This window comes from Ruditapes philippinarum, unplaced genomic scaffold (genome assembly GCF_026571515.1).
Source record: "Ruditapes philippinarum isolate M1 unplaced genomic scaffold, ASM2657151v2 ctg3099_1_1_1_1, whole genome shotgun sequence".
NCBI classification, from domain to species: Eukaryota; Metazoa; Mollusca; class Bivalvia; order Venerida; family Veneridae; genus Ruditapes; species Ruditapes philippinarum.
This window is the reverse complement of record NW_026856147.1, coordinates 2,823-29,995: the sequence shown is the minus strand read 5'-3', so window position 1 is coordinate 29,995 and position 27,173 is coordinate 2,823. Positions and strand designations below refer to the sequence as shown.

Genomic DNA, 27,173 nt, shown 5'->3' with positions numbered 1-27,173 from the left:
TAAATTGACAAAAAATGAAATAAACATGTATCATATTTCCCTTTGATTGGAGTACCAGCAATCCAAAAACATAACTGGTATTAAGAAAAGACCATCAGAATTCTAAATATGTCTAAAGTGCGTAACTACATTGTACCAATTACATTATACTTTAAGAAACAACAAACTCCTATTATTAGCTCAATTGAATTGAAAAAATAAACTGTAAATCTAAAACATACTCACACATGTAAATTTTTCTTCAAAAAACACCAAAACTAAAAAGGGTTTCATTTTAACAGCGTAACTCATTTTCATAAAAATATGCTACATAAAAAATAGCGTTTCTAAAGAGAGTATCTCGGATATCATTATGCAAACTACAATTGTGTAAATTTCAAACATGACTGTCATTTTCAATTGAAGTAATGCTATTGGCTTATTCTTCCGTCTATAAATATTCCATCATGCCTCCCAGATTCAATTTCTATGAGGTTCTACGCCACATCTAAAATAACATAATACTGATTTGTAACTATTTGGTAAAGTCATATTTATTTTTAAATTGTCCTTCTAATTTTCTCGTATAGATAATTGGTCACGAAAAACTCTTCCATTAGATTTCACTTCTGCACCAGGTCTTAAACTTGACCGTTTTCTTTTTGGGTTTATGAGTTTCCAAAAATGGTTCCGGTCCATTTCAGCAGTTCTTTTAATTTCCTTGTCTGCTTCTTCAAAGTATATAGAAAAGTAAAACCTATGTATCTGTCTAAAATTCAGGCTTTGCAGCTTTATACGAATGAAAACTATAATTGTCTTGAATTCTAGATCTACCTACACCAATCAGAACGCAAATTCTTCATGCGTTTATGGAGTCTAGGGAGATGCTCATTCCAATAAGTTTGAGATGTTGTGGGAATGAGGATTTTGGGAAACTAACATTGCTGCATTTCAAACAGACAATCATTATTATGTTTTAAAAAAAACGGATATACTTGTATATAATTGGTTTCAACCTTTTTCCAACAAATATGTTTTCTCTCAGAACTCACAGGATTCAAAATATTTTCACATTCTACAATTATTTACAGTATACGGGTCTATGATTAGAAACATATAAACAAGCATCGTCAAAATTTTCACATTTATCTATCCAGTCAATTTTTTCAGGAATCAAGATGAATTGATGATGAAAAGCGATTTCCATATGATACAAATGTTTGATTAAATATTTAACATAACGGAAGCGTGTTTGCTTGTAAAAGATTGCAACGATAAACAAACTCAGTAAGGTAAGCACTTCAACCACTTCCAGAACAATCTAGCTTTACGGACAAGTTAAAATCGCCTTAAAGATATTCGGAGAACTCACACATCTTGTCTATATACTCTCTTTATTTGATATTAGAATGATTACTACAATGAAAGTAAAACATCTTATTTGATTTATTGATTTGGAATTGAATGCCGATGATTCTGTCATCATCATCAATATTGAATTGAGTAATACAATGTTTATACTAAGAATGATAAATAAACTATTTCAACACCACTTTTACCAACTGTTCGATTACTTGGTAACATAAGGTTCTTATCAGACACAGCATAACACATATACATATTATCAAAAGTGTTCAAAAAATCTAAATTATATTTTTTAACCCATACTCAGACAGACCACAAATGTAAATTTTATGTTTATGGAGGACTTTGAGGAGGTATGTACAACTTGACATAATAACTGTTACATTCCATGTTAAGACATTTATTGTTAATAATGCACACATTAGATAAGAAAATAAGTTCATTTACTTACATGTACCAGTATTGTCTAGGCGATTATATTGATATCTGAAACCTTGCCTAAAGTGTGTACATTCTTAAGGTTCGTCATGGTAGAAGCCTTTATCACTACTAAAACTATGCTTCACTGTGTCACTATGATCAGTCTTAAGTCTGTGAGCTCAACTATTACAAATGATGCCTCGCGACCAGAATCATTTTCTTCAATTTGTGATATGCCATCATTAGACTCGATATTCACCTTTATTACTGCATTTTTTTTTGGTGAACTTTTAGAGGGAATAATAGGCATCATCGTTACCTTAGGTCCTCCACTTGTAATATACTTAGTCAATATAGCCGGGTCATTTATGATTTTAACTCCCAGACAAAGAAACTCTTCGACATTTTAGCTCATTTTGGAATTTGACCTCCAAATTATCTAGATTCTGTTTAACGTTAGATATACCATTGTTACCACTTTCACGATGTTTGATTATAACTGGAATCGTATTGTTACTTACCTACCGGCTCTTTTGTTAAAAGCGGTCTAGTAAATCACTTACCGACCGCTTAACAGGTCTGCAAATATATACCGACCTGTTATTGTTCTATTGTTCTCTATACAATAGAAAATATGTGAAGTCGATAAACTCGTGCATTACACTAAATTCACCGTTAACAGATATCCCGTAAGAGAGAAATTTTGAAAAATAACGCTGAACTGTGCAAATTTATAGGGGGAGAGGAGGTAATGACCCCTTTCAAATAGGAAAAAGAGTCTATATATATTTCACCAAATTAATAGAAATAAATTAGCGTATACGGCTGTAAGGACTCTCAAAACATATATTCCAGATTATTTGTGAGACAAACGAACTGGCTACTGCTCTGGCGCTGAAGTTTGTGTTTCACGATATTCATGAGTACAAAAACGCACATTTAGCCTTTCTTTATTGTTTGCTTTTAGGTATACCTAACACATTTGCCGAACTATATAGCTTCATAAGATACTAGCTCTCGACATTTTCTTTCACAACTATGTCTTATTTTGCACAATCCTGCATTATTTTAACAATTCTGCATCATGGGATATATACGACGATTTTATTATTGGTGCATATCGAATCAAAGTCAACTTCTGTATCTTTCTTTCTCAGTGAGAGAATAGTTCATCTTAAGTATAAGACCGTTTTTTCTCATATCCCCAAGTTTTTTTTATATTACAATTTTAATTTTGTATACCAGTACATGCAGTACTCGCCTGCTCTTTGCAAGAATACGACTTGGGCTTCCATTCCAGACTGCGGTCTTATCAAACATATTAGTAAGGGATTATGGTTATTAAAAATACACCGAAAGAAAATTCTTCCAAACATCATAAAAAACAACAAAAAATCCAACATACATGACGGTATATCTACGTGTATTACTAATGTTTATTCATAGAACTCTGTCTTCTACTTTCCTTTGAAAGAATCGTATATTCTTATTCTATTAGAAATAGCCTGTTCATCTATTTACCATGGAATTAATTATATACATGTACATTGTATACCGGTAAAAAAAAGTGTTCCGTTCTTTTGATTAGTAAACGGTTTTTTTCTTCCTCAATATGTGTATATGTTATTATTATGTTTTGTACTCGTATATCAAAATAATGATCTTACCTTTGCCTACTTGAAATAGAATCTCGACAAGTTATGTTTTCATTTTCTATTACTCAACTCAACAAGTACATTTACTTGACCTTATTACATAATGAACCGCCACGAAAAACACGAGAATATTCAAATAACACCTGATTTGTGAACGAATGAATTACAAGAGCGTAGCGGTTGGTATCTTCGAATGACTTTGGAAAGCTTTCTTAAACACGATGAAGTACATAAATAATTTGTTTCTTGTGAGTAACATTAATAAATACTGAGTTTAAAAATGATGTATGGATAGAAAAAACAAAAGAGCATGTAGGTAAGATAGTTACCGCACTCGGAATAGGTCTGCATAGTATTTACAGACCCGGTGGCCTTTTAAAAACCACGATCGCTACTCTCTCTCGGTCTTCAAATCGCCACCGGGTTTGTTAATACTATGCAGACCTATTCCTCGTACGGTAACTATTACATACTGAGTATATGGTCTATGCTTACGATTTATTAATGTTAAAAGGTGAGAAGCAAAGTAAATCAACAAAGCAAAAAGATCACACTCCTGCTGTGAACCCTTTGGAGAAAACTGTAAGTATTTGACAGGTTAAAATCAAATAATAAAAATGGTTCGAGCGTTATTGACAATTTACTGCTACACGAGCAAAACTTTAGCACGATTTAATATTGTCTATTGAAGAACTTAACGAATGGTCATATTACGCTCGCATTAGTTTTAATCTAACATGTAATTTTATTTGTAATGAAAATGATAGTCAATACGAGCAAATCGGTGTTAAATGGAATAGTGACCTCCGTGATGATTTTGGACGTAGTTTTATTTCTATTACCGTAACTTATAAGCTTAACTGGTCATGCTTACTACAGAAATAAATCTTAAATGAATACTTGTATCGAACAATTTACAACTGTTATAAATGATGTTACAAATCTATTGTTACACAATCAATATGTATATGATACGCCTTGTTTTAAAAATGCAACTTTAAACAAAAACGGAATTGTTCGATGATGAATGTTCTATTGCGAAGCGTGAATATGTTAAAGTTGTAAATATATACAATTTATGTAAATGATGAAAATAGTGTATCGATGTGTATTTATATGTTTTGTGTATAAATATATTATTAAAGAAAGAAATGAAGTTATAAAAAGGGTCAAATAAAAGATGTAGAACGCCTGCGCTATTGTAAACTCAGATATTTTCGAAATATTTGTCTAAGAAAAAGAATTCACATGAAAATAGTGGCATAAGTATACAAGAATTGTTTTAATTCTTTTCTAAATTAAGTGATTTTGCCTAATGTTTATAATATAATGTCGAACAATTCTGAAGCAGTCATAATTTCTAAATGAGGAATGAATTTTTGAAAAATTAAATTCACCAATAACTTCTGTAGACATTGGATACTTTAAGCGCCATTTGAAGAAATGTAAATCTTTTGCGTGCGATCAGCTTTTAAATGAATATTTCATTGAATCTTCGGTTATATTGATGTCAAATTTAGTTGACATTGTTAACGGTATACATGTAAGTGGATGAATGGAGATATTGCTCTTTTGTTTAAGAGAAATGACCCATGTGACATTAGTATTATAGAGATATTACTCTAATGAGTTTTTTTCAAAAATATTTATAGGTGTGTTAAATGAAAGGATATCTGTTTGTGTTGAACATAATAACGTTGTAAGGGATGCCTAGTTCGGTTTCCGCAAAAACCCTTCAACTTTTGTTTTATTAGTTGTACTAAATACTATTATTAGTAAAAATTCAAAATAAAATTAAATATAAACATGTGCATTTATAGACCTTAAAAGCATTTGACAGTGTGTATCGTAATGATCGGTGGTTTAGCTTTATTATTTTTAAGTCATAGGTAAAACGTTACATATTTATGTCAGAGGTTGTAAAATATATATTCAGATTATTTCAAGCGTTCAATAGGATTAAAACAAGGGGAAGTAATGTCTTTTTATTATTTTTACAAGATGTAAAGTTATTTCTCCTAGATGATGTTAACTCTAGTACATGTATTAATTTTGAAGAAATTAATTTGATACATATCTATATAATTATTTGTAGATGATATTGTAATCACTGGGAAAAAACTTCTGATTTACAAAAGATTCTCAGTTATTATACACGTGTTGCAGTACTTGGGGATTAGAAGTTAATCCGGATAAGTAAAATTGTTGTTTAAGAAAATGCGGGACTTTAAAGCATGATAAAATAAATATGCTGCTTGCCAAATCCAAAGGCATATCATTACAACCAAGAACCCTTTGTCACTTATTCAATGCATTTCATGGTCCCGTGATCAATTATCCTATACTCTATGTTTATAAAAAAAAACATAACATATATTTATTAGTCTTAAGCAGATTAACAGCTCATCGACATTTAAATACAATATGAAACGTTTTGTAGCATACATAATAATTATTATCATATTTACAGAAATATACCGAAATATACAGAAAAACGCATACATTATACACAAAACACAAAATCAATACACAAATGAATACACAAATGATAAACAGCGTCATTCATATACCTTCTACAAAAACAGAAAACTTAGTAAATACGTCATCTATAATTATAATGTTGAAAAGAACAAATTCACTGTTCTAACACAAATTGATCTCTTTTAAAAAAACTACAAGTAATATGGCTATTTATGGCGGGTTATGCAGATACCCGTTGTTCATTAACAGATATGTAAGAATTGTAAACTTCTGGCTGAAGATGTAAACTGTGAACATATCAAAGTTGTATGAAATAATGTAAAATGATTTTTAGAGGCAAGGTAAATTTTCTATCTTAACTATAGTTTCTGTTAGAAAGTACTGGATTTTTATAGCTATGTTGTTAGTTATACATAAAAACCTTTTTCTTTGTTATTTAAACAAAGACTTACTGAGCAGTTTGTTCAGTCATGGACTACAACATTGTCTGCTAGCTTATAAATTATTTAAAAAACTGTTTGAAATTTGAATACTTTTTAGATAACATTTCTCTTAAACTACGAATTCAATTGACGAAGATCAAACTATCTTCTCATCAATTGCAAAGTTAAACTGATCGCTATGGTATTTATAGAATTTCACGAAACCAAAGACATTGTACTATTTGTAACAGCGAAGACCAAGAAGATGAATATCTATTTTTTGTAGCTGTTCAGCATACAATTAAATACGAAAACGTTGTATTTGTATTAACAAATATAACAGACCAAGTGTTAAATCTATAGACCGAAGTAAATAAACTATGCATTTTTATACGAGAAGCATTTATAGTAAGACAAGGCATTAGGAACAACTATATGTCTAATTCTACTATATTTCTGAAGGAAATACTGAAATGATTATAACTATTATTTTGTTTTGCATAAGTAATTGAGTGAAATTCTAATCAATAGTAGAAATTAAAAAAAAACGAATATTAAACTTCTGCTGCAGTCATTTGTCTGAATCAAGTTACAAACTTGTAAATATGCAATATATTGTGCAATTATTTTTAATAAAAAGCATGATACATACTTTTTTATGACTATAAACGCGTTTCTAAAAAGTTTTTTTTTTCATTTTAAATATATTCAAACAAACAAATATTAATATAATATATTCTCTATGTTTCTCAAAAAAATATGTACATTTCAATAAAAAAGGATGACATCTATTTTAAAATTCAAAATACATTAGCATGTACATTTCGAAACAAAATATTAACATGAACTTGTCGATACAAAATACATTTACATGGACTTATCGAAATAAAATACATTAGCATGTTCATTTCGATACAAAATACATTAACGGGTACTTTTCATTACAAAAAACAATAACATGGACTTATCGATATAAAAAACATTAACATGTACTTTTCGATATAAAAATACATTAACATTTACTTTTCGATAACAATAACATTAACATGTACTTTTCTAGGATAGTGCAAAAATAATCATATCCAGTCCATATCTTTGTCATTCAGTGACAATTTTCGTTATAACTGACCTTAAATATATTTAATAAAACATGTATATATATTTAATAAATCAAGAGTGCAACCTATTTTTAGTGTACATCTGTTTACCCGATTTTCCGAAATTGACAGTCATTAACAGTACACAACCATATGTACACAAGATTTATATAAAAAAACGGTTATTTTAGTGCTATCTTAATTTATACCAGTTCGCATAAAGATAAATTGCGTTTTTAAACAATTCAAAATTGTGATGTAACAAATTGTAATCAAGTTTCGAGCAATCTTAAATTATGCTGCTTATATTTTTGCTACAGTTTCTCATAAGATATTAGAATAAGTATTATTATTACTTTAATCATCTTAATGGGGTCAAAACATGTATTAATCATATAGTTTCATATAAATGCACAACTCTATGGTGAAATTTCATATGTTTAAATGAATCAAGTGTACGTTTTACATCATATATTCAGGTCATAATTAACGTTTCTACATTTGAATACGAAAAAGGCAAGTCTCATGTGAAATCATATATACAACAGATGTGCAGTGAAGATCAAATTCAATTTAAACTCACAGATACTTGAAACAAACTATTCTAATGTTCTATATGGGCTATATACAATAATAAGACTAGCTTTAAAGTTAAACTCACCACCGTTTCACTGAAACGTTGCAATAATAATGCAGGATCAGGATTTGAATAGTTTGCAATTAGATCAGATTTACAAGGTGAAATTTAAGAATTTGCTATTCAGGATTTTTTTAACAAAATATTTTTATTATTTTACAATAAATCATTATTATTATAATTTTACTTTAACATGTTAAACCATTGAATTATGTATACGTCGGATATTTATATTGTTTGTATTTACATATACCTAGGCATTTGATATTGCTCAAGAAACATTTGATGCTCCCGGGAAGATTTTAGTTTTGGTGACGAAAGAGTTTTACAGAAAAGCCATTGAGTTTACAAGAGATAACTTCCTTACAAAAGAACCAATAAACCGATCTTTAAACGTACAGTATACGTCCGAATATGAAGGTTATTGGATAACAACAATGAAACAGAATTTATCGCTAATGATTATTGCCAAAGAAACTGAAGACGTTGTTGCAATCATTAGGATAAAGGTCCAATGTAAAGACGACAGATCAGCTTTAACTGGCATACCAGCAAAACCTACACAACAGAAACACTTAATCACTTCGTATTGTTCAAGTAAAGCGGATTTCTTCGGATATTATGGAACGACACAAGCACTTCATTTTGTTGGGCTTACGGTTTCACAAAAATATCAAAAGCAAGGAATGGCATCTAAAATTGTTAATTCTGCATTGTGTATGATCCGAAACCTTGAAATCAAGCCAATATATGTTAAAACCGAGTCTGCGTCAATTTATGCACAGAAAATATTTGAAAAGGCAGGATTTGAGATTTTATTTGAACAGCCATTTGACAAATGGACTGTCGATGGAAAACAATTAATTGATAACACAGGTGTGCATGAATCAAGAAAAAACTATGGCTTGAAAGTCTAGGCTTTAGGAAAGTATATACGGGTATATGAACAGAAATATTGATAATGTTTATACAAGCATAAATCATTTTACTTTTATATCATTTAGAGCATAACGTTGTTATGTAATCAATACGTATGTTTAGTGTATAAACTTAAAGATGCATTTCATAATGCAACATTAACTTTCAAACTTACCGCATATATATACGTAAAGATGTATTTAAAGTATATGGTTGATTGATTTTTCGATATCTATCGTTTGGTATGTACGAACCTATTTGATATTAATGTATTAACTTTATGTATAAATATTTGTAATCGTCATAGATGTGGTTTGCACTGGTCTTATAAGTAGATGCAATTGCAGTCAGCAGGCAATGGATTTAATGAATATTTAACATCGATATTATCAAAGTTTACGCTCCATTCTCAGCTCGCTGAGACGTGAAACATTCGGCCGATGCGCAGGAGGGTACATCAAGTTATACAAAACGGAATTGTTAATATCGATATATTATACCTATGTTGTATAAAACAAACATGTATTCTTCATGGTTTCTTGAAAGTATCGGGAGCACTATCGTTTTATAATCCTTAATACTGGATGATGTATCAATAAAGCTTTCCTGTCTGAGTGGTTAAGGTAGCTGACTTCAAACAATTTACCCATCACTGCTGTGGATTCGATTCCCAACAGATACTTTAGATTCTTTAATTCATCCAAGAAAATTATCCTAAATTAATCTTCGTTGCGTTCTACTTAATATGTATCCACTCGTGCCTGAATTAATTACAGGTAAAGCTGGAAAGTCGCCTATAACCTCTACTGTGTTGGTATGACGTTAAACCGACGTTTCTCGTTAAAGTTGTGCAGCAATCCTTCGAGGTGTGTGTGTTCACGCGCGCGTGCGTACGCAAGTGTCCGTAAGGTGGGTGCGTGCGTACATTCGTGTTGGAAACTATCTCGTAGATAGGAATATGCATACAAAATTCTTGAGTTACGTGTAAATAATTCTTAAATGAGTGAACCATATACCACCATGACAATGGTTTTATTTATACCATTTTTGTTAAGCTCTTCAATTTACTGTAACGTTATATTGTTGCCATAAGTAATTTAAGGAAACAATCAAATACGTATACTCCTATGACTTTACAAATATCACTTTTATCAACTACCTAAATAATCTAATAGACCTGTTTTATCTTATTGTTACTGTTGAACATATATAATGTCTTTTGGCTGCGTCTTATATTGCTCTCTTTACTTTTAGTCTTATGGCCAGTCTTCGGTATTAATTTACCAATAGACTAACATTATAATAAATGACCACTAAACCAACCTTAAAATTGAGTATTCATGCTAAAGATGTGAATTTTTCTAGAAGATGTCAGACGCATTTAAATTATCTTGTTGACCGACCTAATCTTTCGCAAAATGTCCCCTTTTCACTGAAAATTTTCCTGCTGACAAATATTTTTTAAAATGCTATTATCCAAATGAGAAATTATCCTAGACACTTATGAAACAGTTCATTTTCTTAAGAAAACAATTCAGTGTTTGTTTCTAAATAATTTTTGTACTTGTAAACATGACATTTTCATCTTATCACCTGATGTCCCAGTGAATCTTACGCGTTTTCGCCAATCGCAGACAATGTTACAATAATCTGACCTTGTAAATCTTTTTTCTGTCAAACAGCAGTTTTCGAATGTCAGCGGGTTAAATATATTGGACAGTGTCAATATGCTATCTCAGTTTTACTAACTAACTATTGTATTTTGTTTATGTTCATTTATTATAAATTTCTAATATAAAAACCTATTTCAGCATTGAAAATTGTAATTTGTTTTTATTTATGTAAATATAGTACGTATTATTGTTTCAAAATATCGTCTATCACAATTCTGATTTAAATATTACTAATTATCTATTGTACACAGTATATTGTATACATTTATTGTTGTTGTTTTTTCCGTGTGCCCTGTAAGAGGTAACCCCATTTATTTTCCCCGCCATTGGCATGATAGGGGTCGAAGAGCATCCTCCTATCAGCCTTACAATGATACATGTATACATGAATATTTGTTTGTGACAAAAAAATATTAATAAAATAAAATTAATAAAATAGAATTAATTGTCTTTCTTTTTTCAAAGAGTTCATAAGCTTAAACTACATTAATACATAGTTTATTTAAGCAATTATGCTCAACAAAATAGACATTTTTACAAATGAAATGCAGTATATTAATGTTATATTTCCAAGCAAAATTTAACTTGATTGCATAGTATGAATTAAAAGGAATAATTACAAACAGTAAAGATAATGTGATAAACATAAGATTTTCGCAAAAGTATCATTTGCTTGTCCGTTAACGAACAGAGAAGTCAAGGTTAAAAAGCGAATTAACTCTTTATAAATTAATGCTAGAGCTTTTATTGAGTTGCATCCCTTACATTAAAGATGACATTCATACAAATTACAAATATTTTAAAAAATTCTGTCACAGTATCGCTTTTATTTTTACATTGGTTTTCAAATTGGTATTTTTTTTATCATTAAACAATTTTCTTAACAATCTAGGTATTGGTTGATGTATATAATTGTTACGATATTTCCAAATTCCCCATTTGGTTTCAGATATGACAGTATTTATCAATTTATTTTTAGTTGCTTGTTCAAAAGACCAAAAAAAGTGCAGTAGATCAAAAATGAGAATAATCAGCGTCTAAGATTTTAGCGGACTTAGGTTTTTGATTACCACGTGTCCAAACATTACTTGCAAAATCACATTCCAGAAAACGTGTAACAAAGTTTCTCTGTCAGATAAATTGATAAGAGACAGCTTTTGATCTGTATAAATAACATTGTGTAAGAATTTCCACTGATATTGTACTGATTTGCGTAAAGAAAAGAATCATAAACTTGGATCCATATTGTATTCAATGGTAACTCAATATTTAGTAAGCTCTCACATTTGCTTTCAGTTTTTAATTAACCATCCGCGCAGGCTGATCAGCATCCATGCTGTTCGCCGCTGTCAGTTTCTCCACTTTTAATAGAGTTGGTAAACGAAAAGCATGGATCCTGATCAGACTGCGCGGATGCGCAGGCTGGTCAGGATCCATGCTGGTCGCAAACCCACTATGTTGGTTTTGTCGTGACGTGGCTCATTTGTTAAATTTAATATTACATCAATTCCTTTATTGTTAATGCTTGTTCATCATATCAATACTCGTATTTTTCATTTGAACATTGTTTTATAGTCGCATTGATATTTTCACATATTTATGTTCTCATCTTAGTAGCAAACCGCTCTACTGATTATGTTATATATTCTATAAACTCCCAACACCAGATGCAATTGTACATTGTTTTATCAGTGATAGTCGTACTAAATGTACTCTCTTAAGCCCCAGTCACATTAGAGCTTACGACCAGTGATGACCAGTTCACGATCACCAGTGACCTCTGGTCGCAGACAATCTTTAAAACGTCTTACGACGGTCATCGATGATCTTTGACAGTCACAGGTTATCTTATATAGGTCCCACGACCAATTTCAGTCGTAGATAGGTTTTTGAGCTTGCACAACAACCTCCCTGCGATCAAACAGGTCGCTAGTGATCTTATAAGGTCTAAGGCTGTCGCACGATGGTCGTTCGGAAGTGCGACAATCTTACGACAGTCGTTATAAATTGCCACTAGTCACTGATCCTTAAATTTTGAAGAAACAGAGTCTGTCACAACGTTATAAAAATGATTTAACAAGCATGACATGGCCACGCCTGGGCCCATGCGCACTACTTCGACAAGAAAGGCTAAATAATGTGTATGTTAGAGAGAAAATTGATTAACGAAAGTTTAAGACAATGGTTTCCAACAGAATGATGTGCCTATGTGGTCGGAGTTCCATATGCCACTCGGGACTTCCACAGAAGTTTTTTGACAATAATAATTGTTAATGGTCATTTTACGAACAAGTTTAATCAACTGTTGAAATTCATTAGAATATCTGTAGCTAGCCATAGTTCTAATAAATATTCTCTTGACATTGTGTTTAGAACTACTATATGCTCCATATGGTGTGTATAAATAAATCGTAATAAATTAGTAACGTTCCAATTACAAACCTATACCTATATTATACCTTGCAGCAATATAGAACAAAGGTATGCTTTAGGCAATAAAAGTTTATCATAAGTTTCCTAATCCTACTATACATTTCTATTTAACCCTAAATACATGTATAAAATCAAGGGTTTTTTTTCTCATACCAAACCTCCTCTACTAATCATTGGGAAGTAACCGTTGCTTGTACACTTTCACAGCGGTTACTTCCCCTGATGAACTAAGTACACAATTTTCTGTAATGCATATTTATGAGATATTGAAATATAGCACGGTTGTTGTAAATCATCATCATCTTCAGTAATCGCCTCAACTCTTCATAGAGCATAATCGCGATGAAATCTAAGTTATATTTATAACAGTAGAAGGCAGTCATTTTTAAATAAAAGCAGTTGACTCCCTTTGATAGCGAAAAAACATATACATGATTCTGTTTGCAATGTTACATTATACTGTCCTAGGATGGTAACTTGAGCCTTTGTTTACATAACAAAGACCAATAACAATGCGAAAAAAAGGTTAGGCAGATCAATGCCACAATCTATAAAAATGAAAATAAAACTACATGTTATCGTATGTCTTGTTAGCGCAAAGTAGGTAGAGCAACCGTGTCAGTAATGTGTTTTATCCGGCACAGGGACAGAAGGTCGGACCACTGGTACGACACGATTTTTTTTACCTCAGAACAGTCAATAGTTCAGAAAACAAGTTTGATCGGTTTTATACATACATGAATATGAGATCGAATATTTTATTTCACTGTGATCAAAAAAAAATACAAAAAAGAAAAATGAATAGAAATAGAAATAAATATATACTATTAAATATATATCATAAAGAAGAAAACGAAAATAAAATGAATAATTATAATGATAAAAAACAGAGCAAGAAGAAACAACTGTGGTTATAAAATGGCACTACTTAAATTGTGGTTCGAACCTATGAGAACAAAATTCTAAAAGTTACAAATAATTTCGATCTACCGACAGTTTTCGATACCGACAGAGCATAACGTAATACACAAACGATACTGTAAGAATAATGCTATATAGTATTTGTAAGTGTTTTACTTTTTACGATATCGGATAGTTAGTAATCCAGATTATCCCGTTTTTTGGACTTTCCCATGTACCGTTAAGACCAAATTATCATCCTAGGACAGTAGTTCATTGTATAAGTACCATGTAGCTGTCTGTTATCAGTTGCCTAATTGTTATTAATTATTAGCTCCTTTTCCACTTGAATGAAATAAATATATATTCGTCACCTAAAAATCTGAAAGGAATGCAGAAATACTACTGTTTCATGTGTATGACCAAATATTGGCATGTTTGGAAATTTTAATTTGATCACCTATCAATGAAAATCAAGAAAATCGTGTTCATAGTTGATCACTTTACAACGGGGGTCATTTAAGGTGTGTGTGGATGGGGGTCATTCAATAACGGGAAGGGGTAAATTTTTTACACTTTGAACATTGATCAAAATCCGTTGAAAATGGCCAATGGGGCATATGCTGAATAAAGAATGAACGTTAAATGTAAATCATAATTTCAATAATGTATCTATTGGACAGGAATCACGTACAACTTTACGACAGGTTTGAGTTATCACTTAACAGGCAATTAAACTATTTGCTGAACTTGTAAGACAGACCGTCGTCAAAAGCTAGCAGGCTATCCTCACTTGAACCATAACATTCGTATAAGCATCGTTTTAAAATATGTAGGAAAAGATGAATTCAGTACATTTATGATTTATATCACTCCACTGAGTTTATTTTGACATGAGTGGAATGGAAATATTTTTTCCGAGCTTTGTGTATCGTCTGATGTAGGTCTGGACAAATAACTTGTGTCTTATATTAAATATTTATTTGTTATAACATTGCGGTAATAAAGATGGACAGAAAGCTTCTTTAAGACAAAAACAATTATTGTATCAAAATGAAACTGATAAAAAACAAGAAAGTGTGCTATTCTTTGTGTTTTGCAAGTTCTTTCGTTATTATTTCAAAACTTTATGTTTTTAACTATTCGCGATTACGACACAACGATAATAATGGTGTTTTTTCAAAAACTATTGGGAAAAATAATATAAACAATACTTATTTTTCATCTGGAGACAATATCCGTGATATCATATCAGAATCACATGTACATATTCTGAGACATCATAGACGTCGAAAGTATGGCATACAAATGAGTATAAATCAAATCAAAAACATTAAAAGCGTTCTTCCTACGAATGGAAATTTATTAGTTTGGGGACTTGGATATGACAGTCCCTATTGGCACAACAGCACAAATGGAAAGGTATATTTTATAGAAGACGATTCTCCTTCAACGAAATCGGGAATACAATGGTATGACGAAATTATGAAGAAATATCCCTTTTTAAAAGCTTATCGAGTGCGCTATACAACAGATACAATTAAATCCTTCTCAAAATATGTAAACCACTCGGACGCGTGGCACGAATTGGATCTATTCGACCAGTTACCAGAGTCGGTTACACAAACACATTGGCATGTTATCATAGTGGATGCTCCTCTTGGATGCTGTGAAAAAGGTCCTGGACGATATCAGTCTATCTATGCGTCATGGAAACTCGCTAATGAAGGAACACATATTTTCGTCGACGATTTTGAGCGAAAAGTTGAACATGAGTTTTCTATGAACATATTTGGAAAACCAGTAGAGGTAATAAACAGACATGATACAAAGTTTTCGAAAGCCAACAAGCAAGCACATTTCATCGTCAATTCCAGCACTGTGTTTATACATTCATCAACAAAATTGAATAAAAGTGGTAGAGAATCAAACAATACTAAATTTATGGAAATAGGTGAAAACAGAAGTATGTTATATAACTGGTCGTTACAACTCTTTTTAAGCAAGAACAGGGACTTCATGAACTTTTTTAACACTTGGAAGTCATATCTTTAAACATGTAAATGGTGACACCATATATAACAAAAGTCCCAAAATTAGAGACAATGGGTTAAAGTTGTCGCTAATTGGTTTTGAAAAATAGTTATTGAAAAATTTTGTTGATGTAGTCAATTATACAGAATTTTATAACAGAAATAGGAAACTGTAAAACATGTGCTGTTTTGTTTGATTTATTGACCTTATTACATAACGTTTTGACCCATCCTCGTATAAATAGTCTTTCATACAGAAATTTATCAAAACTAATATCAAATTAGAGTACTTTGAAATAAACATTGTTTGATCAAGAACATGTATTAGGTTAGTGATAAGCACAGCTATATATGTTTTAAATGCGATAGAAGTAAACAGCTCTTAAGTGCTCACTTCAGTGTTATTATTTCTTTTGTCATTCGGGATCATTTATTCCAGCACTTTTAGATGTTGAAAATGGAGTACCGCTCAAGCTTGTGCAAGGGGCCGTGAGGGATGTAGCACTTTTCATAATCCCTCATGTACAGGCTCAATCAAACCTAGACTGCAATTATCATGTAATTTTGTTGTTGTGATTAATGATTCCGAAGGTTCACATTTTATCCAGATTTTTATACTTCACAACAGCAGGTGCAAAGTGCTGTGTGGCAGCTGTAAAAAGTTCCTTCGTACTTCATTTTAGTGTTGTTATATTTTTCTTGTCCTACAGAATTATTGAATCTTGGAAATTGATTACGCTTCAAGCCTGAGGGATGTCAAAGTCCCTCCTGGGCAAGACTCACTCTTACTGAGCCTGTAATTTTCATTTATTTTTGTTGTGATTAATGCTTCCGAGGGGGTCAAAATTTAACCAGATTTTTTAAATAATTAAAACAATGTTTGTGTGTATTCAGTCTAACTGACTTCTAAACTACTTGTTTAATTGAAATTTTAAATCAATATAGATGATTTCTATTAATTCATTCTAACCTAAATTCATATTTTTGTATGTGTTTGTGCTACAGTGTTTTGATTGGGTTTTACGTCACATCGACACAGTATAGGTCATATCGCGACGATCCGGCTTAACTGGTGGTGGAAGACCTAAGGTGCCCTCCGTGCATTATTTCAGGCACGAACGGGCACCTGAGTAGAAACACCGACATTCCGTTAGCTATCTGAATAGCCTCTTCATATGCAAGATTTCAAGTCCATGTCGGGATTCGAACCCACAACGGTGAAAGGCAAGTGGTTGGAATTCAACGACCTTAACCACTCGCCCACGGACGCCCCGTCCATCCTTATCATTGTTGAAAATGTAGAAATGCTTTTTTTGTATGCAGATTTTCCAATTATCCAAAAAAGGGTGCATATCTATCAAATTGATTTAAAGCTGGAACGAATGTAGTTTTGCATCGTTTATTTGCCCATCTTCTTTTTGTTGAACAAAAATAGTAAAGATCATATAGCGACTAAACAGCTTCAATTGATGATGGTCCCTGAGATACTCCTCTGTGCATTATTAAGTAGACCTAACGATGAGCATTAAGCCAGCTGCATTGCTTCTCCAAATGAAAAAATCATCAAATGAGATTCAAACCAACAGCGGTTAGGGAGGTGTTTTTGAAGCCAACGGCTATGGATGCCAAATTAAATCTGCAATTGCTTTCATGAATTCAGACTTTTTTTCAGCATTTCATATAATCGTTTACGTCTTTATAATTCTTCCTGTATATTTCAAATTGACCAGTTTCATGTCAAATTAAATGTGAAGATGGTTTTAATTTGTTTTCACCAAGAAACGTAAGAAAGTCGTATAATTTGCCTTAAATATTATAATGCTGCTTAGAAAATACCTAAACGTTTAATAGAGATATTGGTATATCGTGAAGATTTATTCTAAAGCAGAAATATTTAGATGCCTTCTAAGACAATAATTATTACATTTTTATGACAATAATTTACAACAGCATAATATAATAGTACGAATTATGCTTTTAGTTATTTATTATACATGTTTAATGATAAAGACATGTTTTGAACTACATGTATAAATTTGAATCTGCCCATGACTTGCAAATTTATTTATGGAAAGAATAAAGAAAAATGTTATCATGTAGGCCAGCGGCGAGTTTTAAACTTTAATTATTCTAATCGAGTTTTAATAAATATACAACAAATGTCACTATTTATATATCACATTGTAAATCAAAGTAAATCTGTAATATGACTATAATTGACCTACACTCTATGAGTCATTTTTATAAATGACAGTAACCCTCTAAACACCTCTCAAAATTTTTTTGGTTTAAAGTTAATGTATCTCTTTTTTATCATTTTTAGTGTTTTAAATTACTTTTTGTCCAATAGATTGCAGTGGCTCAATTGAATCATAACACATTTACTTGAAATGATATATAAAATTAAATCAGTCTAGATAATAGACAGTTTTATTAAAAATGGTTTCAATTACTAGAGTTAGAGTTAGAGTTTATAAGTAAGCATTTACTCACTTAAATTGGTCAAATGGCTGCGCCGTTCTTTATCAATTCAATGTAGTTGTTATGTATGCAACATATTACATGTATATAGTTTGTATCTGACCAGTTGGTATTTCCAATATTATCATTGTTCTATTTTTAGAACATAAACTACATGTATGTACTAGAACGTTCTTAACTGTTGTAGAAAACTCATGCATTATATTTAGATAGAAACTTCTGGAATGTTCTTTATTGTTGAAGTTGCTAGATTATGATTACTTGAGAACATAATAGACCTTTCTGGTATTTTCTTAGTTAATATATATAAGGAGACATTTTTCATTACCTTTACCTTTTAAGTCATCATTGATCTATTAAGTCATCAGTTACCTTTTAAGAAATCAATATATTTGGAGTATTATTCAACTTGGATATAAAGTGAATTATTGGAGATTGGATTTTAAAATAAATTATTCTTGTGGATTTTATTGTGGGAATTTATTCTAAAGTGTTCTTGGATTTAACTTGGATTTAACTGTGCTATTGAAAAAGGATCATTCCAGGATCAGACTAGACATTTGTAATTTTTATTTGGACTTCAGGTATTTGTAAAGATAATTTGTTATTTTATTTTTCTTTAATAATTTTTCTGTAATAAATTTGTTATTGTTTCAAGTTTGTTGCTGGCTTTTCTTTCTCGTTACGCCTGGCTCGTAACAGAAATTGGGGGCTCGTCCGGGAATCGAATATTTCTTTTTGCTACATTATTGGAAATTATTACTGTTTATTTTACATTTTATTATTACCGTATTTACTCATCTGAGTTGATATCATAGTTGTTCTATTAAGTGTACCTTTCATCTTGAAATTTTTGAAACACATCACTTTCTGAGTTTAAAACCAGCAACAAGCAGTCATGTCCTTTAATTTAGAAAAGTTTGTAGCTGAACCTTCCCAGGAGGTATCAGATTTGGCTAAGAAAACTGATTTGCTCGATCTTGCAAAAAAGTATAATTTATCAGAAATTAAATCTTCAATGCGTAAACAAGAAATTAAAAATCTTCTGATTCATTATTTTGTGGATGAAGATATTTTTCGACAAGATGCACTTTCTCACATTGTTGAAAAACACTCTGAAATTTCTGAAATAAAAATAAAAGAGATTGAATTACAATTTAAATTTGAACTAGAAAAAATGCAGTTTGAAAAAGAAAGGGAAGAAAGGCAGTTTGAAAAAGAAAGAGAAGAGAGAGAATTTCAGTTTAAAATGAGAGAATTAGAAATCAAAGAGAGAGCAAATCAGTTTGAGCATAGAATTAGTTCAAAATTTGATGTCACTAAAAATATTAGGCTTGTTCCACCTTTCCAAGAAAAAGAAGTTGATAAGTATTTTCTTCATTTTGAAAAGGTTGCTGAAAATTTAAAATGGCCAAGAGAGCACTGGACATTACTTTTACAGAGCGTCTTAATTGGTAAAGCTCGTGAAATCTATACACAACTTACTGTTGAACAAAGCTCTAATTATGATAATGTAAAATAATTAATTCTGAAAGGTTATGAATTAGTACCAGAGGCCTACAGGCAAAAATTTAGAAATTCTAAGAAAGAAATTGGTCAAACCCACGTCGAATTTGCTAGAGAAAAAGAACAACTTTTTGATTGGTGGTGTCTATCAAAGAAAATTAATAAAAATCACGAAAAGCTCAGACAGCTCATGTTAGTTGAAGAGTTTAAACGTTGTATTCACTCTGATGTTAAATCTTTCTTAGATGAAAAACAGGTAGAAACTTTAGAAGAAGCTGCCCGTCTAGCTGATGATTATTCTTTAACCCACAAAGTCTCATTTATAAATAAAGGGAAGTCCACACCCTCACATTTTAATTCCAAAGTCATCTGATGAACATAAAGGTCATAATCCCTTATCTCGTCCTACATGCAATTATTGCAAGAAAACTGGACATCTTATTTCTGATTGCTTTACCTTAAAAATGAGGCAACAGCAACGTGATGAGGCCAAACCCACAGGTCTTACCACTTCAAGGTCTGAACCTCAGTCTTGTATTGATAACAATGCAATTTTGAAGGTCAAAGAACCCAAGTCTGATTCTATAATGGAGATTTATGAACCATTCCTTTCGGAAGGTTCCGTGTCACTTATCGGTGATACTTGCCCACCTACTCCTATTACAATTTCAAGAGACACAGGAGCTTCTCAATCTCTTATTTCACAGATACACTGCCTTTTTCTGAGAAGACTTCTTCTTGATCTAGTGTCCTTATTCAGGGTGTAGAGTGTGGTTTTTCTAATGTCCCTCTCCATAATATTTATTTGTCCTCAGATTTGGTAACTGGGCCGGTGGCTGTAGGTATAAGATCTTTCTTACCCTTTAAAGGTGTTCATTTATTGCTAGGTAATGACTTAGCTGGAGATAAGGTAGTGGTGAATCCACTTGTAACTGACACTCCTTGTGTGGATCAGATACCTGACCCCATTGAGCAGGAAATTCCTGACCTTTACCCTTCATGTGCAGTTACTCGAGCTATGGCTAAGAAAGCCATTCAAGAAAACAATTTTTGTTCAGATATTGACTTAGCTGATACTTTTATAGGTCAGTCTTTTGATAATTAAATAAATTTTACTCTCACTCCTACCCTGCCTGAAACTCAGACAGATTTTTCAATATCTGATTTTTCTACACCAAGATCTAAAGATCAAGGTCATGACACGCTGTCAAGGTCACAGCTTATCCAGGAACAACAAAATGATCCTGAGATTTCAGTCCTTTATCAAAAGGCTTTCAGTGAAGATGAAGCTTTACAAGTCCCTGTTTGTTATTGTGAAAAGAATGGGATTTTAATGAGAAAATGGCGACCGCCCGATGTCCCTGCTGAAGAGGAGTGGACTGTTAATCATCAAATTGTGGTCCCTAAATCATATCGCCAGGAAATATTAAGCTTGGTTCACGAAACACCCATGGCAGGTCATTTAGGTGTTAATAAAACCTACCATACAATTCTCAATCATTTTTATTGGCCTGGCCTTAACGCAGATGTATCTAGGTACTGTAAATCTTGTCATACTTGTCAGATGGTGGGAAAACCTAACCAGACAATACCTAAAGCTCATTTACAGCCTATTCCTGCATTTGATAAACCTTTTAGTAGAGTTATTATTGACTGTGTAGGTCCATTACCAAAATCTAAATCAGGTTCTCAGTACTTATTAACTATTATGTGTGCTTCTACGCGCTTCCCTGAAGCTATTCCTTTAAGAAATATTAAAGCCAAAACTATTGTCAAGGCTCTTGTGAAATTTTTCACATTTGTTGGTTTACCTAAATAAGTACAGTCTGATCAAGGGTCAAATTTTATGTCTGGTATTTTCCAGCAGGTCATGCACGAGTTAGGAATTACTCAATATAGGTCTTCAGCCTATCACCCTGAAAGTCAAGGTGCATTAGAGAGATTTCACCAGACTCTGAAAAAAATGATAAGGTCATATTGTTTTGACACTGAAAAAGACTGGGATGAAGGCATCCATTTATTGTTATTTGCTGTAAGAGAATCTGTTCAGGAATCTCTTGGCTTCAGCCCTTTTGAATTAGTATTTGGTACACAGTCCGAGGACCCTTAAAACTTCTAAAAGAGAAATTCCTATCTGAAGATGACATATCTTTAAATTTGCTTCAATATGTATCAGATTTTCGAAATAGGTTAACTAATGCATGTGAGTTAGCTAGGCTTAATTTAAAATCAACACAAAGTAAAATGAAATCAAGTTATGATGAGAATGCTCAGGAAAGAAGTTTTAACCCTGGTGATAGAGTACTTGCTCTTTTACCTATACCTGGAAAACCGTTACAGGCAAGATACTTTGGTCCTTATACTATTGAGAAGAAAGTCAGTGACCTTAATTATATTATTAATACTCCTGGGAGGCGAAAACAAAAACAAATGTGTCACATAAATATGTTAAAAGAATATTTTGACAGAGATAGCAAAATTAGTAAACCTATATCTTTTGTAAACTCTGTTCCACAAAATCAATGTTCAGTTGAATCTAATAGTTATGAAAATTTTGAAAAGTCTGATCCTGGTTCAGCAAAACTTGAAAACTCTGATATTATGAAAAATCTGGATGAAAAACTTGCTCACTTAGAACCATCGAAACGAGATGAACTGAAAAAGCTTATTTATGAATATGAACACTTATTTCCTGATATTCCCACACGAACTGACAAAATACATCATGACGTCATTCTTGAAAACTCTGAACCAATAAAACAGCATCCATATAGAACAAATCCTGTAAAACAAAAGTACCTAAGACAAGAAGTTCAGTATTTATTGGATAATCACTTTATTGAACCACGTCAAAGCAATTACAGCTCTCCATGTATTCTTGTACCGAAATCAAATGGAACATATAGAATGTGTACAGATTATCGTAAAGTGAACTCTGTAACAAAAACTGATTCATTTCCTATACCAAGAATTGATGACTGTATTGACAAAATTGGAAAAGCAAAGTATGTAACAAAGTTTGATCTTCTAAAAGGATTCTGGCAAGTTCCACTTACTGATAGAGCTAAAGGAATATCAGCCTTTGTAACACCAGACGGCTTATATCAATATAAAGTCATGCCCTTTGGTATGAAAAACTCACCAGCAACTTTTCAGAGACTTATAAACATGATAATATCTGGTCTACACGGGTGTGACGCATACATTGATAACGCAATCATCTACTCTGATGAATGGGAGGAACATCTCAAAACTATACGAGCATTCTTCGACCGACTTAGTGATGCTAAATTGACAGTTAATCTTGCAAAAAGTGAATTTTGTCATGCAATTTTAACATTTTTAGGACATGTAGTGGGACAGGGTAAAGTTAAACCAATAGAAGCTAAGGTCAAAGCTATCTCTGAATTTCCTGTGCCTTCTTGTAAAAGACAACTGATGCGATTTCTTGGTATGGCAGGGTATTATCGTAAATTTTGTAATAATTTTTCGGTTATTGCAGAACCATTGACAAATTTGCTAAAGAAAAGAAACAAATTCATTTGGAATGACAAGTGTCAAATGGCATTTGACAGCCTGAAAGCCATACTTAAGAGTGCACCAGTTCTCTTGGCACCAGATTTTAAAAAAAAACTTTAAGTTAGCTGTAGATGCTAGTGACATAGGTGCTGGAAGTGTATTGATCCAAGAAGACAACAATGGTGTTGACCATCCTGTTTGTTACTTTTCTAAAAAGTTTAATGAACATCAGAAAAATTACTCTACTATAGAGAAAGAGTGCCTTGCTCTTATTCTTGCTATTCAGCATTTTGAAGTTTATCTAACTTCTTCAAAGTTGCCTGTTGTTGTCTTTAGTGATCACAATCCCCTCACTTTCTTGCATAAACTTAAAAACAAAAATCAAATGTTGTTGAGGTGGAGCTTATTTTTGCAAGAATATAGTCTTGACATTAGACACATTAAAGGGAAAGATAATTTGATCCCTGATGCACTTTCACGTGTCTAAAACTGTTATTTGCAGTATTTTAAATTAAACATGTATATGATATGATTGATTTTTTTTGTTGTTGTTTGCTATTGTTTGTAATACACATATATAAAAATGAATGTATAAAATTGTTTAACATTTCTCCTATGTTATTTGTAAGTTACATTGTTTGGATTTATGTAAAAGAAATATTCATTTCATTCATATTTCTTTTTCTTGAAGTGTTATGTATGCAACATATTACATGTATATAGTTTGTATCTGACCAGTTGGTATTTCCAATATTATCATTGTTCTATTTTTAGAACATAAACTACATATATGTACTAGAACGTTCTTAACTGTTGTAGAAAACTCATGCATTATATTTAGATAGAAACTTCTTGAATGTTCTTTATTGTTGAAGTTGCTAGATTATGATTACTTGAGAACATAATAGACCTTTCTGGAATTTTCTTAGTTAATATATATAAGGAGACATTTTTCATTACCTTTACCTTTTAAGTCATCAGTGATCTATTAAGTCATCAGTTACCTTTTAAGAAATCAATATATTTGGAGTATTATTCAACTTGGATATAAAGTGAATTATTGGAGATTGGATTTTAAAATAAATTATTCTTGTGGATTTTATTGTGGGAATTTATTCTAAAGTGTTCTTGGATTTAACTTGGATTTAACTGTGCTATTGAAAAAGGATCATTCCAGGATCAGACTAGACATTTGTAATTTTTATTTGGACTTCAGGTATTTGTAAAGATAATTTGTTATTTTATTTTTCTTTAATAATTTTTCTGTAATAAATTTGTTATTGTTTCAAGTTTGTTGCTGGCTTTTCTTTCTCGTTACGCCTGATTCGTAACAGTAGTAAAGATGTACTAATAAACACTAACATAAAAAAGAATCCCTTAAGAACGCCCAAAACGATAAAATTAAAAATGTTGCAGGCTCGATTTGATTTATGCCTGTTCATGGGTGATACTGGAAAATGCAAGAAAACCGTTCACGCCCCCTTGCACCGGCTTAAGCAAAATTCAACATTTAAACATGAAAATGGTGAAATTTTTAATTTAAAAAACATCTGCAGATGCATTCATACTCGTATGTCGGTCATCATGGACTCAATTTGACACTATCTTGCCCAAATTAATTTAAAACATTTTGATTAGTGGTTTGACTATGGTAAATTCTAGAACCACTAGGTATGAACGAAATTATTAGAGGATATTTTGTCTAAGTAAGTGTAAAGACCCAAAAACATCATATTATATAATATGCAAAGTTGCAAACCTGATGCAATTAGCATGCACTTTGGTCTAGCATTTAGCATTGCTCAATCGGTTAGAGCGCGAGACATTTGGATATAGATGGTATTGAAAATAAAAATATGTTCATGTTCGGTTTTCTTCATTTTTCCTTTTTTTATTTGTTTGTTTATTTTACTTAACATATCCTCGAGGAAATATCATCAGAGAATGCTGTTTTTATTTCGGGGTTACACCTATCCCGAAATAGTAACTATTCTCCGGAAGCGCTACAACATAATTTTAAGGCATAGTAAACTCACAATGATGTTCACAATAAATTTGAAGACTGTTTGCTATAGCAACCACTACATTCATAATACAACAACAGCAACAATAATTTGTGAAAAGTACGACAATTTCCGAAAATAAATTATTAACATTATGAAAAATTAAAAGTTCATTTATATTTTACTAGTAATTGACTTTTAGTGTATACAATGAATCAGTCAAAATATTATTCAAACATTAGGTACAGTAGAAAAAATTATTCAATTATCTAAATGAAATTTTCTGTCATTTAAACAAAAATTACACAATATATATATACATATATATTCTTTATTTGAGTCTCATCCATACATAACAACATAAACAATTCAATGACATAGTTTTACAAAGTAAAAGCCATTCTTATCAGAATTAAAAGAGACTAAAAATTAATCTAATGGAAGGGAGGCAACTCTGCAAGAATGTCCAATATCATTTACAGAGTAACCTCTCTTCTCATTCCATATTCATATGCATATTACAACTTGAAATTGCTAAAATAAGAAACTATTGCTAATCTTGTTCTAAAATACTTTAAGAGTTTCTGGTAATTTGTTGTCACATAGGTTTTGAATAATTACATGTTTGTAAGCATTTAGATATATTTTCCTTAGATTATATATTAAAGTTTTCTTCTGTCATCTGCATTTAGGCATACGTCAACTAAATCGAAAAACAGTTAACAATTAAATGCAATTTTGCTTCTATGTGTTGCAAGGCGCCAGGCGAAAGACGACACATATTACTTTTCAAATTTTCTTGTTTTCGCCTGGCGCGGCGAAAATAAAAAGACACGACATATTAAAGGGAAAAATCGACACATAGACTGTGGCACGTTTTTGCTTGGTGGGCTAAATGTCGACACGCTAAAACGCGATAAAGTTATGATTTGTTGCGTTTTCGCGTGGTTGCTTAATGCCCGCCATGCAAAGATACGAAAATCTGTTGGTAAAGACATCACACATGAATGTGGCGTGTTTTCATGTGGCGGGGCAAAAAGCCGCCAGGCGAAAACCCGTCAAAATTGCAATTTTCAGAAATATGAAATCATCTTTAACTCTATGCTTATATAATAAATATGTAGTGCAAGTGAAATGATAATGATAATAAGTTGTCATTGCACTTCGGTAAAACCGAGTCAATTTTATTTGGGTCCAGGCAAAAGCTTAGGTCACAATCTAACCTGCATATAACCTGTTCTGGTACATCCATTGAATCAACTTCATCTATCAAGTATCTTTGGGTTACTATAGACCAAAATCTGTCATTTTGCACCATGGCCGAGTCTGTTCTTAAGAAGGCCAGCTCTCGGTTAATATTTCTTTACCGCAAGAAAGAGTTTCTTACTCAGCATACCAAAAAACTTCTGGTTATGTCTCTTATTCAGTGTCACTATGATTACGCATGCTCTGTTTGGTATAATAGCTTGACACAGTCTTTAAAAAATAAGTTACAAACTTGTCAAAACAAAATAATGAGATTTGTACTTGACTTGGACTCCAGAGCCCACATTAACCTGTCCTAACTTAAGTCCCTTAACTGGTTACCGGTCCACAAAAGAGTTGAACAGATAATGTTGTGTCATGTTTGTAAGATAACAAATGGCCTATC

At 31.7% G+C, this 27,173-nt stretch overlaps 1 protein-coding gene across 1 annotated transcript; it reads left to right on the top strand.

The window, feature by feature from the left end:
• Positions 1-8,024: 8,024 nt before the first annotated feature.
• On the top strand, positions 8,025-10,688 carry LOC132745572 (uncharacterized). The gene is made up of 2 exons (XM_060734518.1): positions 8,025-8,157; positions 8,314-10,688. Exons 1-2 carry the CDS (start codon positions 8,110-8,112, stop codon positions 8,971-8,973), a joined length of 708 nt encoding a protein of 235 aa, XP_060590501.1. The 5' UTR covers positions 8,025-8,109; the 3' UTR covers positions 8,974-10,688.
• Positions 10,689-27,173: the final 16,485 nt, after the last annotated feature.